The sequence below is a fragment of the Ixodes scapularis genome, unplaced genomic scaffold (assembly GCF_016920785.2).
Source record: "Ixodes scapularis isolate PalLabHiFi unplaced genomic scaffold, ASM1692078v2 PGA_scaffold0__279_contigs__length_252992795, whole genome shotgun sequence".
Taxonomy (NCBI): domain Eukaryota; kingdom Metazoa; phylum Arthropoda; class Arachnida; order Ixodida; family Ixodidae; genus Ixodes; species Ixodes scapularis.
Window position 1 is genome coordinate 168430093 of NW_024609835.1, and position 16666 is coordinate 168446758.

General features: G+C 47.7%; 1 protein-coding gene across 1 annotated transcript in view; it reads right to left on the bottom strand.

Annotated features, from left to right (window-relative positions):
* The window catches only part of LOC120846968 (alpha-mannosidase 2C1), a 111098-nt gene that overhangs the window by 51152 nt on the left and 43280 nt on the right, over positions 1–16666 (bottom strand). The window contains exon 13 of the mRNA XM_042290348.1: positions 5835–6008. Coding sequence (XP_042146282.1) covers positions 5835–6008 — 174 coding nt within the window. The remainder of the gene's footprint in view (positions 1–5834; positions 6009–16666) is intronic.

A 16666-nucleotide genomic window follows, 5' to 3' on the forward strand; every position in this document is an offset into this window, starting at 1 on the left:
GACTCAGAAGCATATAAGACGACAATTTGAGGAGCACCCTCACGTCAAAACAGGGCTCATTTCGGGCAGACACCTTTCGTCAAGCATGATACGCAGCCTTTACTGTTCTGTAACTACCGGTTCACTGGGAATGACATGTTTTAGCAGCATTAATGATAAATAAAGAGTTTGAGGCAAGGGGTAGTGCATAAATTGGAGCGAAAAGGGGAGAACCAGCATAATTTACCATTTGCATTCACCACGAACTACACCCTCCCCACGTAGCACCGGACGGGAACAAATGTATTTCTAGAAGTATATGTATCTGTATTCCGGAATGCTTTATCGCTGTTTCTGCAGAAGTATCTCAAGGACATCCCGTTGCATAAAAGACAAATGTATCTCAGTATCTGTATTTGAGCCTTAAAACACATGTGTCTCAGTATTTGCATTTCCGAATACCTTTTTAAAGTATCTCTGCCCAGCCTTGCCTCATAGAACAAATTTTATGAAACGCACACCACCACAAAAATAAATGCCGTGCACCAGTCCGACGATGGTAGGTACTTCGCTGTCCACAGAGGTAAATTAATACAGTATAGACCACTTACAACGTAACCGCTTATAGTGCAGGACCGGGTATAATGCAGCTTTTTTAAACCACCGGTTCGCCTCCCATAGAACTCCATGTATTTACATACCGCTTAAAATGCAGGCGAGCGAAGGGAAATACCAGTTATAGTGCGGTTTCTGGAAGAGCCTGGCGGCCGTGCCGACTGACCGGCGCAGCGAGCACGCTTCCCTGTGCGGCTCTAGATAACGGCGCGAGCCGCGAGCGGCACTCGCGGGGCAAGGAGGTTGCTCGAAGAAACCGGGAGACGCGAAGAGAGAGGCTGCAGTTGCCATAGCGACGGAGGGACGCACGCACGTGTCGTTCACGTGCGTGCGTCCCTCCGCTGCGTTGGAAACCAACAACTGCAACGACAGACCAATCGCAGGTCGAGGAGAAGTCGACGAAAAGGAGAAGTGTTCGCGCGCGTTGCATGCCGGTCAGTGCCGGTCGCGGGCCGGCTGCTTCTATCCGCAAACATGGCGTCAGTTGTGATCGTCGACGTAGATTGCGTGATGGAGGCTCATCGTTCCGCGTAAAAGCGCTATCCTTGACTGTGGATTTTCGATGTGTGTCGTTATGATAACCCAGCACGTACTAGAAGGGAAGATCCACCTACTCGTGCGGCGATGTTGTGGCGGCACTCTCAAGACGGCAGAAACGCCCGTGTCGTTGTGTTTGTTTACTTCGACTACAGAGGTGCTTTCTGTGTTTTCGAACATCGCCCGGATTTCTTATTTGGAGCATTTCATGCCTGTGCTCAAGTTGAAGGTATTACTGGCGCGTACCGTATAAAGGATATGAATTTTAACGCGTTTTCATCGCCGGAGAAAAGTGATTAGGGTTAGCAATCCTGAACGCTCGCAACGTCCGTCCGCAACCTGCGACGCCGTTAAAAGGCTGCGCCAGGCAAAAGTCGCTCATTTCTTTCAAAATGTGTGACACACTTGAGAGAAGTGTACTAGTCCGGTGAAATAAAGGCTTTCCTCAAACTAAGCTTTATTTTAGAGCGCAGCTCTTAGGGGCCCGTTCCCGGCTTGAGCGGCGTCGGCGTAACCAAGGTCATCCCAAGGTCACGTGATCCCCAAGGTCACGTGACCCCTCCAGGTCACGTGACCCCTCCAGGTCACGTGACCCCTCCCAAGGTCATCTCAAGGTCACGTGACCCTAAGATGACCCCACGTGACCCCCTGAAGGTCACGTGACCCCAGAGGTCACGTGGTCTCCTCCCCAAGGTCACGTGACCCCTCTTAAGGTCATCTCAAGGTCACGTGACCCCAAGGTAACCCCCTGAAGGTCACGTGACCTAAAGGTCACGTGACCCCTCTGAGGTCACGTGACCTCGGGGGTCACGTGGTCGCCTCCCCAAGGTCACGTGACCCTCGAGGTCACGTGACCCCTCCAGGTCACGTGGTCTCCTCCCCAAGGTCACGTGACCCCCTGAGGTCACGTGGGTGTCACCTTGGGGGTCACGTGACCTTGAGGTGACCCCCACGTGACACCCAAGGTCACGTGACCCCCAGGTCACTCCTCCCCGAGGTCATGTGTCCCCCTCCCCGAAGTCACGTGACACCCCCCCCCCCCCCCCCCCCCCCCCCGAGGTCACGTAACCCCCCCCCCGGAGCATATTAAAGAATGTGAGGAGGAGGAGGAGAAGGAGGAGGGGTCTACCCTTCCCTCAGTACCCTTCACTCCTCCTCCTCAAGAGCTGCGCTCCAATTCGGCGTTACAGGGATTTGTAAACGGCTTTCACTTTTTTCATCTAACATAAAATAAATTCTTTTACATAGGTAAGTTGTCTGATGGCATGTATTTTGGCCTGAAAAATTGATGTTTTGGTTATAACGCGGTACCGCTTATAGTGCGGATTTTTGCGACTCCCGCAACATACGTTATATGCGGTCTACACTGTACTTGCTTTGGTCTAAAGCGTTTTAAGTACCGCGCTTCCCGCGCATGTACGAGTGTGCGGCCGTCGCCTCTGGCAGGGTCGTCTTTCAAACAACACTTTGCGAGCTCGTCGGGTGGCTGGGATTGCGAGACCACGCAGTGCTGCTCCGTTGTCATCTTTTCCTGCCAGCGTGATGCCCTTTCATTTAAATAAAGCCTCCTAGTGGATTCTTTTTTTTCCCATCTTAAAATGACAGACACGAGTCCATAGACGCGTGAAAATGTGCATGACACCAAAATGGCGAACGCAAACAAGCAGTCGGGGGATGGCGATGGGGCTAGCCAACTTGTACCGAGCATTGAGCTCTTCTTGAGGCATACCGAGTTGCAAACATAGAACGAACAAATGCAGCACAACATGAGAGTTGACTTTCCCCTTCTCCTCCTCCTCTTCTTCCCATGCACGCACAATCAGCAGACTACGCGACCCGGGAGGGCGTTTTTGCTTTTGTACCTTTGTTTTCTCTCTTGCCGTGATGCCGTGGAAATGACCTTGAGCGTCTCGCGGAGTGCCGCGCCCAAAATGTAACTCTTATGATCCTTTTTTTTTTTTTTCGTTTTTTTTTTTTTTTTTTTTTTTTTTGAAAGTGGATTTTGTGTTTGTTGTAACAGAATGACGCTTTGATAAATGGTCATTTTATCTGGACCAATTTTAATAGCTAGGGCCTTGAATTTGTATATTTTCTGAAAGCTGGTTGTTATAACCGATAGGTCGTTATATGTGGGATGATTATAAGTGGGTTTGACTGTATATGTTTAGCTATCACGTTCCACTCTTAAAGGTGAAGCTTAATGTGCCCTCCTGTAATTTTGTGCACCACCTTTTGGCTCTTGACATAGAATTTTTTCAATATAATTGTATACACTGCAGCCATGCACATATAAAGTGAATAGTTAGATATGAATAGTAAATCAGAAAGTACCGGGCAAGGCATGTCTCACCTTCGAAGAATTAACCCTAGCTCTGACCGAAGTTCGAGGGATGCAGTTTAACCAACCCGGGTGTTTCGAGTGACTACCGTAAAATACCGGGCAAGCGCCCACTCAAAATTTTGAGATAATCATGAAAAAATGGGGGATGGGCGCTTGTCCGGTCATCAGTTCTACATATCAATGTACTGTGCATATTTTCTCAGATTTTACAAATTTGGGTATGGGCACTTAATGTGGTATGGTCGGATGCACGGTCTTTTACGGTACCTATTTTAAACAGTCAAGACATCCCCTTGAAAATCCCACGAAAAAGCATAGGATTCTTATGCGTCCATATCAGACTCCAGCACATGGAACATTCATTATATTGAGCTGCATGCCGCACTTCTAGTAGGTAGGCTTCTCCTGAACACAACTGGCGCTACTCCCGTGATCGGTTTGCATCCGCCGAGGTTGTGTAAGGAACATCATAGCACTCGCCAGCCATTCCTCTAGCTCTGACTGTGGGCAGCGAAAAGGGCAAGGAAGCAGAGGGGAAAAGCAACACAATGTCTTGACTCCTTTGCCACGAAATAAAAAGAAGAAAAAACCTTAAGCAGCCACTGAAAAGAAAAAAAAAAGCCTTTTTTAAACAGTCTGAATGGGACACGCAAATAAAAATTTAATTTCACACGAAAAAAAAAAATTTTTAGAGCAATTTTGATGGTGAGAGACGCGATTTCGTCGGTAGTCACATCCTTTTCCCTTTTTTTCTCTCTCGGCCTTTCGGGCGCATGGAGGAGAGGTGGATTGGCTTGGCCACCACGTTGAGGTAAAGAGATGTGTACGACCATCTCATTGAGGTGAAAAGAGTGTGTTACCATTCTGTGACAACATGGACTTTGCACACAGAATTAAAAATAAATCTTGTGCCATCAATATTGCTCTAGAAAGTTTTATTTTCACGTAAAATATGTTTTTTTACACGCATGTCCCAACCAGACAGTTTAAAAAAAACATTTTTTTCTTTTCAGTGGCCCTTCAAGACTGGTCCAACACATTGGCAACGGTTGTGCAATCATGCTTTGAATGCCTACTGTTTAATTTTTCTTTTGTCGTTTCTTTTACTATTTTTTTTTGGGGGGGGGGGGGGCTTATCTGTAAACTTTAATTGCTTCTTTTCTTTATGCATCCTCCAGACCTCTTTTTGTTAAACTTCAGCTTTCCCTTTTGTTATTTATTTTCGGCTTCTGCGACCCGTGCCATTGAGGTCGTGGCCATGTGGGCACGTAGGCATGGCGAAGACCGTGCAATAGGTGGCGCACAAGCGGCGGCACTTGCGGCTCCCATCAACTGAGCTTTAACAAGTTTTTATCGTATCTAGCGCTTTTTAGATGCACCAATTGGTATGCTCCTGTTTGTGACAGTCTTCGGTATTGGCAGGGACGTGGGGAAATTTGAATTGGAGCTTAAGTTAACATTCTTTTGTATGTTGAAAAGTTCATACTTGTGACAAACTGAGTCCGTCGCAGTCGTAACTCCTACAACTATGGTGGCTACACTACAACCACACAACGATGCTTTCGTCTTGCCCGCGACTTCACGAGAGTCCCCTTGCCCTCCACTGCTTTCGTGGACAGCTGCCAGGGGCGCCTTAGACGGGCCAGTCCCATCCCTCATATATTATGTCAAACCAATTTGTGATCCCTTTTGAATTTGATTTCTCCAGGTTCAACTGTACGAAACTCCAGGCCCTCACTACTGACAGCAAGGACACCGTGGAGGCCACTCTGATAACTTTAAGAGCTGTCTTACTCAGAAAGAGATTAGCTTGCTTGCCAGATGCGGTGATGAAGGTGGAAGCCAAATCAAAATCAATGTATAACGAAGGACTTCTAGAAGTGCCAACAGCATGAACACTTGCTGCAATTTCGGTTTGCAATCTGAATTCAAGACACTTGTGCTTCAACCCTAAGCATAGACTGTGTCGTCCTTGTATGTGAGGTTACAATATTGAGGCCCCTTTGGCCACTGGGAAGAGAGCTGAAGGCTCACAGAAAAAGACGGGGAAATGTATGGTAACGCTAGATTAAACTGCGAAAGGAATCAATGAGTGAGTGACTAATCCAACTGCTCGATTTACTGGAAGTTGGCACTTGAAACAATATGCAGGCGGCTGGTGTTGAGAATGCAAAACGAAACTCAAGTGCAAGCAAAGATGGAGAATAAAGTTCTCCAGTCTTTGTGAAGCTGCTGCTGTTTGAGGATTTTCGATTCAACATAGTAATATGCTATTCAGAGGGCTCCAGCTGAGATTTACTTAAAATTGTAGATGGTGAATAAAACACTTGGAAGAGATATTTTGCTGTAAGTGGAAGCATACCTTGAGAAACTTGTGGTCCTCGTGCCAGTCAACCTCGGTGTCGAAACGCACGTATGGGTGCACGGCGTCCACAACAATGGTTTGAGTGACCGTGCTCCGGGCGCCCACAGCAAACTTGACACGAACCGAAGCTTGCAGTGGGCCACTCTCCAAGATGGCTGCCGGTTCCAACAACTGCCAAAGTTGATTGTACCTTCAGAAAGCAGTTCTTTCAAGCAAATGCATGAGATACAAAAGTTTGAAGCAAAGGTAAGGGCTCTGTGCAAGACCAACACGTAATGTTCTCCAACTGCACAAAAACTCACCCATGCTTTAAGGTTACAGCTGCTGACAAGTATAGGACAATAGATATGACAGGTGAGCTAGTTTCAGTGCAAAGCCTATCTTATTGCCTTCAGCGGTGCCTTGACATTTTATAAGCTTCAGTTGACCATGTCACCGAAGCATCATCAGAGATAAGAGGCTGCACTAAAGAGGGTTCAAAAGAGACCAGTTGTTCTTAGACTGTTTGCTATACTACACTTGTTTTCACCTCAAGAACCGTAGTAAAAAAAAACAAAAAAACTCCGGCTCCACACGAAACATTACTAATTTCCTCTTTAATGTAGAGAAGAAAGATATACCATATTTACTCGCATAAAGAATGCACTTGCATAATGAACGCACCCACCCCACAACAGGCACCAATATTTTGACTTCTATTTCCCTTCAATATTCGGCTCCACATGTCTCGAATTGCGGCCAATTTAGCTAGCCACCAAGTCAATTTTCTTTTGCCGCCAAGCAGTCAGGCCAAGTTAAGCCAAGCTAAGCCGCTCTCGTAATGGCTGCAAGTGCGTAATTGCGGAAGTGATCAACTGCGAAACCGAGCGGCGTGCACACTTGACGAAGCTTGGGTCGAGGAATTGCTCAGCCCCAGACATTCTTCGCCTATCGGATGCATTAACGCCAAGAAACACACCGTCGTCTGTGGTCCGCTTTCGGACAATGAATTCGTGAAAGTGGTTAGGCCTAAGGACGGTCGCGTTGCTCTCTACGCTGAGAGAGCTCCATAGGGCGCCTTTCCTTTGGCAAAAGGCACGTCGAAAGCACCCTAAAAAGGTTTGCAATTTATAAAGCATGGTTACTGTGGCACGCCCCCAACCAGCCGTGTCATATTGGCACCTAATATGACATTTGCACGAAGTGTGTAAATGCAAAAATTTTACTACGCGTAATGAACACACCCTCCAAATATGTGCAAATTTTTCTGGGGAAAAAGTTCATTATGCGAGTAAATACGGAATGTAGATGCATTTTAGATTATATAGGTATACATTATTTTACCAATCTTATCAAGACATACACACTTCAAACGCCAAAAGCATCGCTTCTTCCTCAGACAATCAAATCTTGTAAGGATTTGCGCGGCTCATGATTAATACACCAAACTTGCTTCTTTCTTGAGGTTAAAATGGGTATAGAGCCATAGTCAATGCTTGGAGAACACTGAATAAAAAGGTGACAACCAGCACCTTGTCACGTTTTAAAATTTCTGGTTACTGAGGGGTGTATTGTTTACATATTCTTAAACTTTTATAGAAAGGATTTAACTTCCATGAAGTTTTGCATGTGAGCCTCAATACAGTCGCCGACCGATTATTCGGACTTCGCAGGGACCAAAAAAATGTCCGAATACTAATAGAGCAGTCCGAAAAACCAGCAGATTGAAAAACTTGCCTTTATTACTTCCAAGTGGGCTTAAAAAAGCCGTAAATAGTGCCTGGCTTCAGGTTATGCCTGCGTGCCTTGTTTTAGGTTACACCTCTGTTTGCGTTCGGCAACTTTCTCTTAGCTTGAGAATCACTGCCTTCTTTTCTAGCGTTATGGTCGCATACTTTCTGCACTTCTTAACGACACACTGCAATGGCTCAAGAACAGATGAGGTCATGATGTCCAAGCCAGCATTGCCCGAACGAGATGAGAGACGCAAATCCACGAGCACAAAATAGCGACTGGCGACGCGAAAGTCGGGAGGAAGCACGAAGGAATGGAAGAAAACAAAGCAAAATCATAATAATGATGATGATGATGACATGAAGCTAAATGAAAAAAAGGGCTAGCATTAGGGGTGAGCGATTAGTGATTTTTGAAACCGAATCGAATAATTGTGGCACCAAATCGAATAGGAATAGGAATCGAATAATTTTCGAATAGTAAGTAGACTGCTACTAAAGGAAAGTACAGATTACAAAATTAGTTTATTGTTCCAAAATGTTTCTTAAAATCATTGTAACAAAGCGACTAGACGATAATGACTAGAGTTAACGATATATAATTAGAGACAAAAACTGCTAAATTGTTAGAATGCTAAAATTTAATATCAAAGTTCATGCTGGTGCTGAACATAAAATCACAGTTCACGTGGAACTAAAAAAAATAAGAGCAATCTTACAACTTATCAAAGTTATTTTCACTAGCTATGGGTAAGTAAGGTAACATCTTATTTTCGCAGACCAAGAAATGAGAAGGCTTGTTACGTCAGCTTGAGGTACTTATAGTTCCCATGCAAAAAAACAAGCTTTTCCACGTTTTCTGCAGCAAGAGACTCTCGTCGGCTTGTCACAGTGTTCGAGCACGTTGAGAACAGTCTCTCGCTTGCAACCTGGGTTGCGGGAATTGCCAGGTATTGTTGCGCCGCACATGCGAGGGTCTTGTACTTTTCTTTGCCTACAGTTTGCCACCAGTGGAATGGGCTGTCGGTAAGTGGCAAAACTGGAGACTGTAGGTAGTCGTAGACCTCTTGCATTAGACAACTTGGTGCATCATTCTTCTTCGATGATGCCAAGCTGTTCAATATCTTCCACACTGAAGGCTGCTCACTGGTTTGAGATTGCTGTTCGGCGCAACTTTCTTCGGACGTGAGCTGTGTTGAGTCTGATACATCCTGAAGCATTGTACTTAGTAGCGACTCTACATTCTCTTTTTCTTCCTTGTTGTAGCAGATGTCTTTAAATCGAGGATCAAGGAAGGTGGCAAGTGCATGAGGTGCCTGTGTGCTTACATCCAGGAACCTTGTTTTCACTGATCTCAGAAGATTCTGGAAAAATGCCTTGTTTTGAGTTCCACTTGCGCCCTCGGAAAGCAACATTTTCACACAGTGAACAAGTGGAACAACCATGGAAAGTGTTGGGAAAGACTCGGCACAAGCAGCTGTTGTGGCTTCTTCAATTGGTTGCAGCACTGACACCAAGGCCGTTACAAGACGCAATTCGTCCGTGGTCAAGTTCTCAATGGTATCGGTTTCTGCCAAATCTAACGCAACAGCGGCCTTGAGCTTCAGCAGGCGCTCACTATTCCATCTTGCGGTTACATCTTGTACCAGCTCAAGAGGAACTTCTATGCCCATCCTCTTTTGTATATCTTGAAGTCTTGCCCTTGCACTGCTGCTCCGTGTGTAGTGCCCCACTATGGCTCGCGCTTTGGTACACACATCTGCGAACCCCTTGGTTTCTTACTTGGCATCTTGAACGCAAAGATGCAAGGTATGTGCAAAACATGCAATATGCACCCACAGCATTCGGGCAATCGCAGAAACGAAGTTCCGAGCGTTATCAGTGACCACAAAGCAAGAAAGCGTCAGAGGTATGCCCCACTTCTCAAAGACGTCCTCGATCAGAGAACGCAGATTCTCCGCAGTGTGGCGTTCACGCATGCAGCGGCACGCAAGCACAAAACTGTAAGGCACGAAGTCCTCAATCAGGATGTGGCACGTCACTGACACAAAACTGTCGCCACCTCGTGACGTCCGGCTGTCAGTGGTGATGGCGATACAGCCCACGTCCTTCCTTAGGACGCTGTGCAGCAAAGTGTGGAGAGCATACCTGGCAGCATCGTACATTTCCGGCACGACAGTCCTCGAAAACGTCGTTCGAGAAGGGATGTTGTACTCAGGCACTGCACATTTCATCAGCTCTAGAAAAGCTGGTTCCTCTATGACTGTGTAGGTGTGTAGGCCAGTTGCGATGAAGCAGCCAATTTTCTTTGTTAGCGCCCGGGCGCGAACGCTTTGATTACTCAGTCGGGGCTTGAAAGCCAGCATCGTACTTGCGTTTTTGGACTTTGGAGCATTACGTTGCTCCGTCGCAGTAGCTGCACTTTCATACTCCTTGCGGGCCCCCGGATGACACTTCAGGTGATTCAACAAAGGCGTTGTCGTGCTTGTTGGCGTTTTCAGGATGGCGCCACACACAAGGTACTTCAACTATGCAGCGCAGGAACGATCGAAGAACTTCCACACTCCGCTGCGTTTTCTCTTCGAAGAACTTCCCGCTTTATCCAACAGCAGCGTATGAATACACCTTTTCCGTCTAACCTCGAACCAGCGCGTAACGTGCGTAGCCTCGACTCGGCGACTCGGCGCACAGCAGGAATAGTTCTTCCGGTTCTAACACTTTTGGTATGCGGGAGCAGGCCTAGCTGGCTGACAAGATGCTGAAGCGGTGCGCGTTAAATAGGTTTTGAAGCCCTTGACAGCGAAGTGAGTTGTAATAAGGTGGATTAATACGTCAATGTATCATGTCCGCACATATTTGGTCATCGGGCTGCCACTGCACAGTCGTTGGCTGCAGCAATTTTCGAAAACGGACGATAGCGCGCGACAAATTGTGCACCGAACACAAGAAGTTGCAAAGCAAATGCGGCTGTAATGTATACACTTTGCATCGCTTCCCCGCTGATATCAGTGGGGAAGCGATGCAATATCAGCACATAAAAAAAGCAAATAGGCAGAATAGAAACGGACATCTACAAGTGCAGTAATAGGCCTCGACAAATCAAATGTAGAACGAATTTGGAGCTTGTGGTGCAAATGTATGACCCTGGGTGTAATGATTGTTACTGGCTACTCAAGTTTTGTTTTTCATTCCGTTCATTCCTACGAGGATGTGCACTATAATTTTGTGTGTTGCTCGGTAGCGACGCCCGTAAAATACATTAATGGAAACAATACAAAAAGAGGGCGCAAAATCGTCGTCGGCCTCTTCCCCCCCCCCCCTTTCACCCCCATCTCCTGAATAGTTCCGACGCATCTGGGTGTCATACGAAGTAGAGATGTCCCGGTAACTAGCGATCGTACCTCGATGGTGCACCATAACAATAAACCATTCGGCCCGCGTCGCCAACTCCCATTGTGAGTATTTCTACGATTAAACGATGATACTTCTATGCCCAGGGTCGCTTTCGCTCGCGCATAGAAACCCTCAGTTAGTCATTCGCAGAAGGCTGTCATTCTTCACAAACAACAACACGCAAAGAGTAGTAAACGTCCTAAGGAAAAGTGAACATGCCTCCGATTTCGATTACCGGCGACGCTGGTGACGAACCTCTCGGCGCTGTTGGCGCAACAACGGGCGCCATGAAGGCGAATAAACACGCCAGAACACAAGAATAATTCACACTTTCAATGACAAACAAATTAAGAATTCACTAAAGGGAAAACAATGAAGATACGATGCACGGGGTCAATGGGGACAACGCGGGAGCTAGGAACAACACTGCTCTCCGAATACCAAAATTGGGGCACAACAACCGTACGCCAGACGGCGCGGCTGTCGCTGCAACATGCAAGATGGCGACGACTACGCGGAAAAGGTGTATAGAAAGAAACTGATGCTGCCGATGACGATGATCATTGCCTAGGAGAAGAGAGTATGTATTGCCATCTTACGGCACGCATGGCAGGCGCGCCGGCGCGTTGTGGGACGCCTGAAATAGAATCTCGCTGCGCAACACCATAACGACTATTCGGAAATTATTCGAAAAATATTCGCAACTTTTGAAAATTAGTATTCGATTCGATTAACGAATCGAATAAGGTAATATTCGATTCGTTATTTGAAAATTTAGAATATTCGCACACCCCTAGCTAGCATAGCATCACCTAGCGGTAGGACTCGGGAATACTCAAGTAGTGCTGCCAAACTAAGCCAAGTCAAATTTGGGGGTTTTACGTGCCAAACCAACGACGGGCATCTGGCACACCCTAGCGGAGGACTGAGGATTAATTTGGACCACGTGGGGATCTTTTGACGTGCAACCGAAAGCTCGGTTACACGGCGCCTCCTCCGCAATAAGCCTCCAACAGATTGCGGGCACCTCGGCCGGGATTCGAACCCGCCACATGGGAATCCGTTGCCAAACTACGCCAATCCATTTTATGGCGCACCGTGCATTCACGAGGGCGTCCATCAAACCACTATGGCATGGGTGCCGCGAGGCAGCTATGCAGTTGCCTCGCATCAGACACGATCACATGGTTGTGTCGCCGCGGAGTCGATCGGGACCTCGAATTCGGCTCCCGATGTGCCGCTTTCTTTCCTAGCCACTGGATGGCGCTGCAGGCGCCCCATGGCGGGCGAGGAGAAACCTCCTCGCCCATCGATCGAGATATACTCGGTAGACCACGGGGCGAAAAGTCTCTGAGGATTCCGGAGGCTACCGAGACCAGGCAAGTGTGTGGCGACTGGATCTAGGGTAATCGCGGGACACAAGGCCTGGGGACCCTGTTTGTGTTTAGCCATGGCTTAACGTGCGTTTGTAAATATTAGTGTATTTGTAGTTTAGATTGAGTGTTTTTTAGCATTGTGTTTTATGTACCAATAAACGGGAAGCGGAATCCCGCTCCCTTGAAAGAACCAGGCTGGACTCGGGTTGTTGACGGCCCACGTGGGAAATGACGAATCGGCGGCAATACGCGAATTCCTACAATTTGCAGCTCAAAATGGCCGCTTCTCGGTGGTGTTTCCCGCTGATCGCTCGCGACAATTTTGTCTGAATAATCAAACTGTCGGGCTGCTAGCTGTCTCAAACATTGGTTGTGAATATGCACTATTTCTATGAATTAAGTCATGGTTCCTCCTTTAGGTCTGAAATATCGATCAAGTCCGAATTATCTGAGTCCAGTGATGGAAGTGCCATTTGACCTTTTGGAGCAGGCCTTGTAGCAAGCAAAATGTTGTTCTGGAGCAGGTAGTGGCCCTTTTGGAGCAGGGTCCGGCATATGTTTGCATATTACTTGAAAATGAAATAATGCTGCATTGCTATATAAAGACCATCTCTATTATTGGAACACAGCGCCTGTCGCCTTTTTAAGACAGGATATATAAAATTCAGCAAAGTAAACACAAAAAAAAACATTTTTTTAAAAATGAAGTTCATCTACTCGTCAGATAAAAAAATGCAATTAAATATGTCACACTGAGTTCTGATGGTACAGGATGTTTAGTCTTATCAGCCTGCACTTCTTTTAAGGTATCTGCAGCAGCATCTAACGACCCTCACTATTGTGGAATGTTTAAGTTCAGATTAGAGTTGTCTTTAGGGCAGCAGCTTCAAATATTGTGGTATCTGATATTCGCCTCAAAATTCCGATTCATTTTCGATGTGCTGGCGAAGTCACGATCGGATCACGGCGAGTTAACCCATTGAGTGCACTCCTTGGCATGAACCAACGCGCTGCAGAGAAGCGACACCCGCGGAGCAGACACCGCAGTCGCGCGAGTCGCGCAGTGCTTTGTGCTCCGAAAAGGACGATGAGGCTTTACCAGCACTACATCCAGAGTTTGGTGCAACTCAACTATACTTCGTTTCAGCTTTGGTGCGAGCGCAGCCGAAGGTACAAGTACAGTGTTCTAGAGGGTGTAGTGGGAAGAGCGGCGCCCGCTTACAATGAAGCGCGTGAAGACGGTCGATGTAGATACTGCGAGTGGCGCTGGAGTTCTGTGCCCAAGGAGAATTAATGGCACGTGTGCGATGAGCGAAGAAGATGACGAGGGTGATGCGGTACGCTTCTCCGAAATGTAGCACCGTAGAACTTCTTTCGCAGCTGTTAAGCCTGCAGCCCAAGTGATAGCGTTGCTGAACGATGTGTCAGTACTGGGGGGGGGAGTCGATATTAATTCAATAATCTCCCTCAAAACACGGGAATATTTCAAGTAGAGGATAGCACACACTCTAGAGGTATTAGTCCAAAGGCAGAACTACAATTTACTATACTTCGTTTCACCTTATGTTGTACCGCAGCGAAGGCTAGAAGCGCGAGCTCATAGCGTTGGCAACTGCTCTTAATTCACGAGAGTGTGTGCCGCCGAGATGTGCCCCAGAGCAAAGAGCTCGCGCTTGTAGCCTTTCCTGCGGTACATCATATGGTGAAACAGAGTATACAGAACAACATTAGCAGTTGTTTCGCACCGCGAAAAGCTCCAGTCAAACCACAGTAGTAAGCGCCGAACAGTGCTGATGATGGGGCTGACGGGGGCGCGCTCCTAGGGCACAGAACAACAGCGCCATGGTGTCGTCTAAGAGCAAAATCTTCACAAAGCGGCCGCCGCTCTTGCCACTACAACCGCCTCTAGAACACTGTAGTACAAGCGTGCGTCTTGAGCCGGTAACGGTGCCCACACTACACGAGCCCACGCGCGAGTCAGGAATGCACAGAGCATTGGGCCCGCGCTAGCTTTGACTTCGTTGATAGCTAGCGCACGGGAACAGGGAGGGCCAACATTAAAAACGTCCACAAGCTCGGCTTTTTTTTTTTTTTTTTCATTTTTTAATAGGCTGTTTAGTGGGATGATTCTTCGCTTAGCCTCTGCGGCTTTGGTATCAGATGTCGCTAACGTTGTTCCTTTCAGCGATGATGATGATAATGCGCCCTCTCAGTTTCGGTTTGCGTAACAGTTGTGGCGCGGAAAATACCGTGGTACCGCCACGCGCTCTGATAAGACTTCAATTTTTATTTTTTGATTGCTACATCTCATCTCGGCGCAGACATGGCACAATTCTTCGGTAAAATGACAATTTGGCGCTACATGTAGCAGGATTGCGTCCTTGGCGCAATTTGGCGCAATTGGCGCAGCACTTCCATCACTGGGAATCTGAAAAAACGGTCGGCGACTGTAGATGATAAAAAAATACCGCCTGACAAAATGGCTTCCAAGTACTATGTAGAGTTGCATTTTTGAGGAATCAGGTTCTCCAACACTGAATTAGCTTTAAAGACAAACTCGTCTGTGCCATGAGCAGCATAAAGGAGCATTGCACCATCAGCATATATCGTAAATTAAGTCGAATTGTCAACACCCATGATGTCATTCACATAAAGGAGAAATTAGCGGATGAATATAGGCGACTCCAGCAGCTGGCACAGCTCCCACTCCAGCTTCGTCATTCATGTGGATGAGGTGCCAGTGGGAGAAATGTCAGCATCAGCAGTCAAATTCAGATTTAGCAATTTCCACTCTTGACACTGTAGTGGTCGCTATTTGTCCTGCTTGTGGCGCCCTGTTAGTGTAGAGGGGCGTGTGTGTTCTTTAGAAGAAGTAAAGGGAGTTCTTCACGAGCAGCTGTCTGTGTCGGATGTCTTTTACTGAGCTCCGCCCCACAAGGTTTGAGAGGTAGGCTCTGAATCCTACATGGTGTCAGAAGTGGTGGGGTATGGCAGGCTCTGGTAGCACAACCGATTCCACACCCTGGAGGGGCATCGCTTTACGCCAGCTTGACAGCTTCGACTTTTTGAACGCGGAACAGTGGCCCTCCTGGCTATCGCAGCACGAAGACTACGCCTTTGCATCGGGTCTTTCCTCGGCACCTGAACATGTTCAGGTACGTCTCCAACTCTACTGCATGAAATCAGAGGCCCGACGCTTGCTGCAGTCCTTTTCGCTGTCCGCTGAGGCGCCATACAACGTCGTGGTACGGTGATTCACCGAGCACTTCGTCCACCCCGTGAACGAAGTATACGAATCGTCGCGTTTCCATCGGCGGGTCCAACAAGCGGAGGAAACCGTAGATGCGTTCTACGCGGAGCTGATGCGTCTAGTCAAATGCTGTAACTATGGCAGCCCGGAGGTCGAGGAACGTCTTGTCAGGGATCGTTTTGTCGTCGGTCTTCGGGACTCTCAGCTGTCTGACCGTCTTGGACGTAACCCAAAGCTCACGCTCAAAGACGCGTGGGCACAAGCGCGCCAAGCCGAAAACGGCGACAAAGAAAAGGCAACCAAGGCAGGCACGGGTCAATCTGAAACTCCAGGAGGTCAAGGTGTCAATCTTGACGCGACCAAGCTCGCAGGTCGTCTCAAGCGGCGCGGCACTAAGCCTACCACCAACGCTGCTCACGACCAGTCGTCTCGCGTCTCTACGGGCAGGCCTGGTTCTTGCTTATTCTGCGGACGTTCATCTCATCCTTATGAGGACTGTCCCGCACGCAAATCGAAGTGTAACTTTTGCCGTAAGCAAGGCCACTTCGCAGAGGTCTGTCTCTCCCGCGTGAAAAAGCTAGCCAAAGTAGGCACTCTGCAGCTTTCTGTAGTCGACACCGGAGAGAAGGCGAAGTACATTGACGTCACCGTGAACAACTATACAGCGTCCTTCAAAGTGGACTCGGGAGCTGAGGTGACGGCTGTTCCAGATGATTTCCCTCGGATTCCCAAGCGTTTGTCAAACATGGAAAACGCCATTCATGGACCGGGCAACCACCCGCTTAAAGTGCTGGGTTCTTTCTCATCGACACTGTGGTGGAACGGCAGATCGTCCAAGCAGCAGGTGTATGTCATCCAGTCTTTCAGTACTCCTTTGCTGGACTTCTCCGCCATACAGGACCTTAAGGTCATCAAGTTCCTCGATACTGCAGCCAAGCCTGCAGTCAACCCAGGCTTCACTGAGCTCTTCACAGGTCTAGGTACGCTACCCGACGAGTACACGATCCGGCTAGAATCCAAAGCCACCCCTTTCTCGTTGAGTGTACCTCGTCGTATACCCATTCCCTTACGAGAGGTCGTGAGGAAAAAACTGGAGAA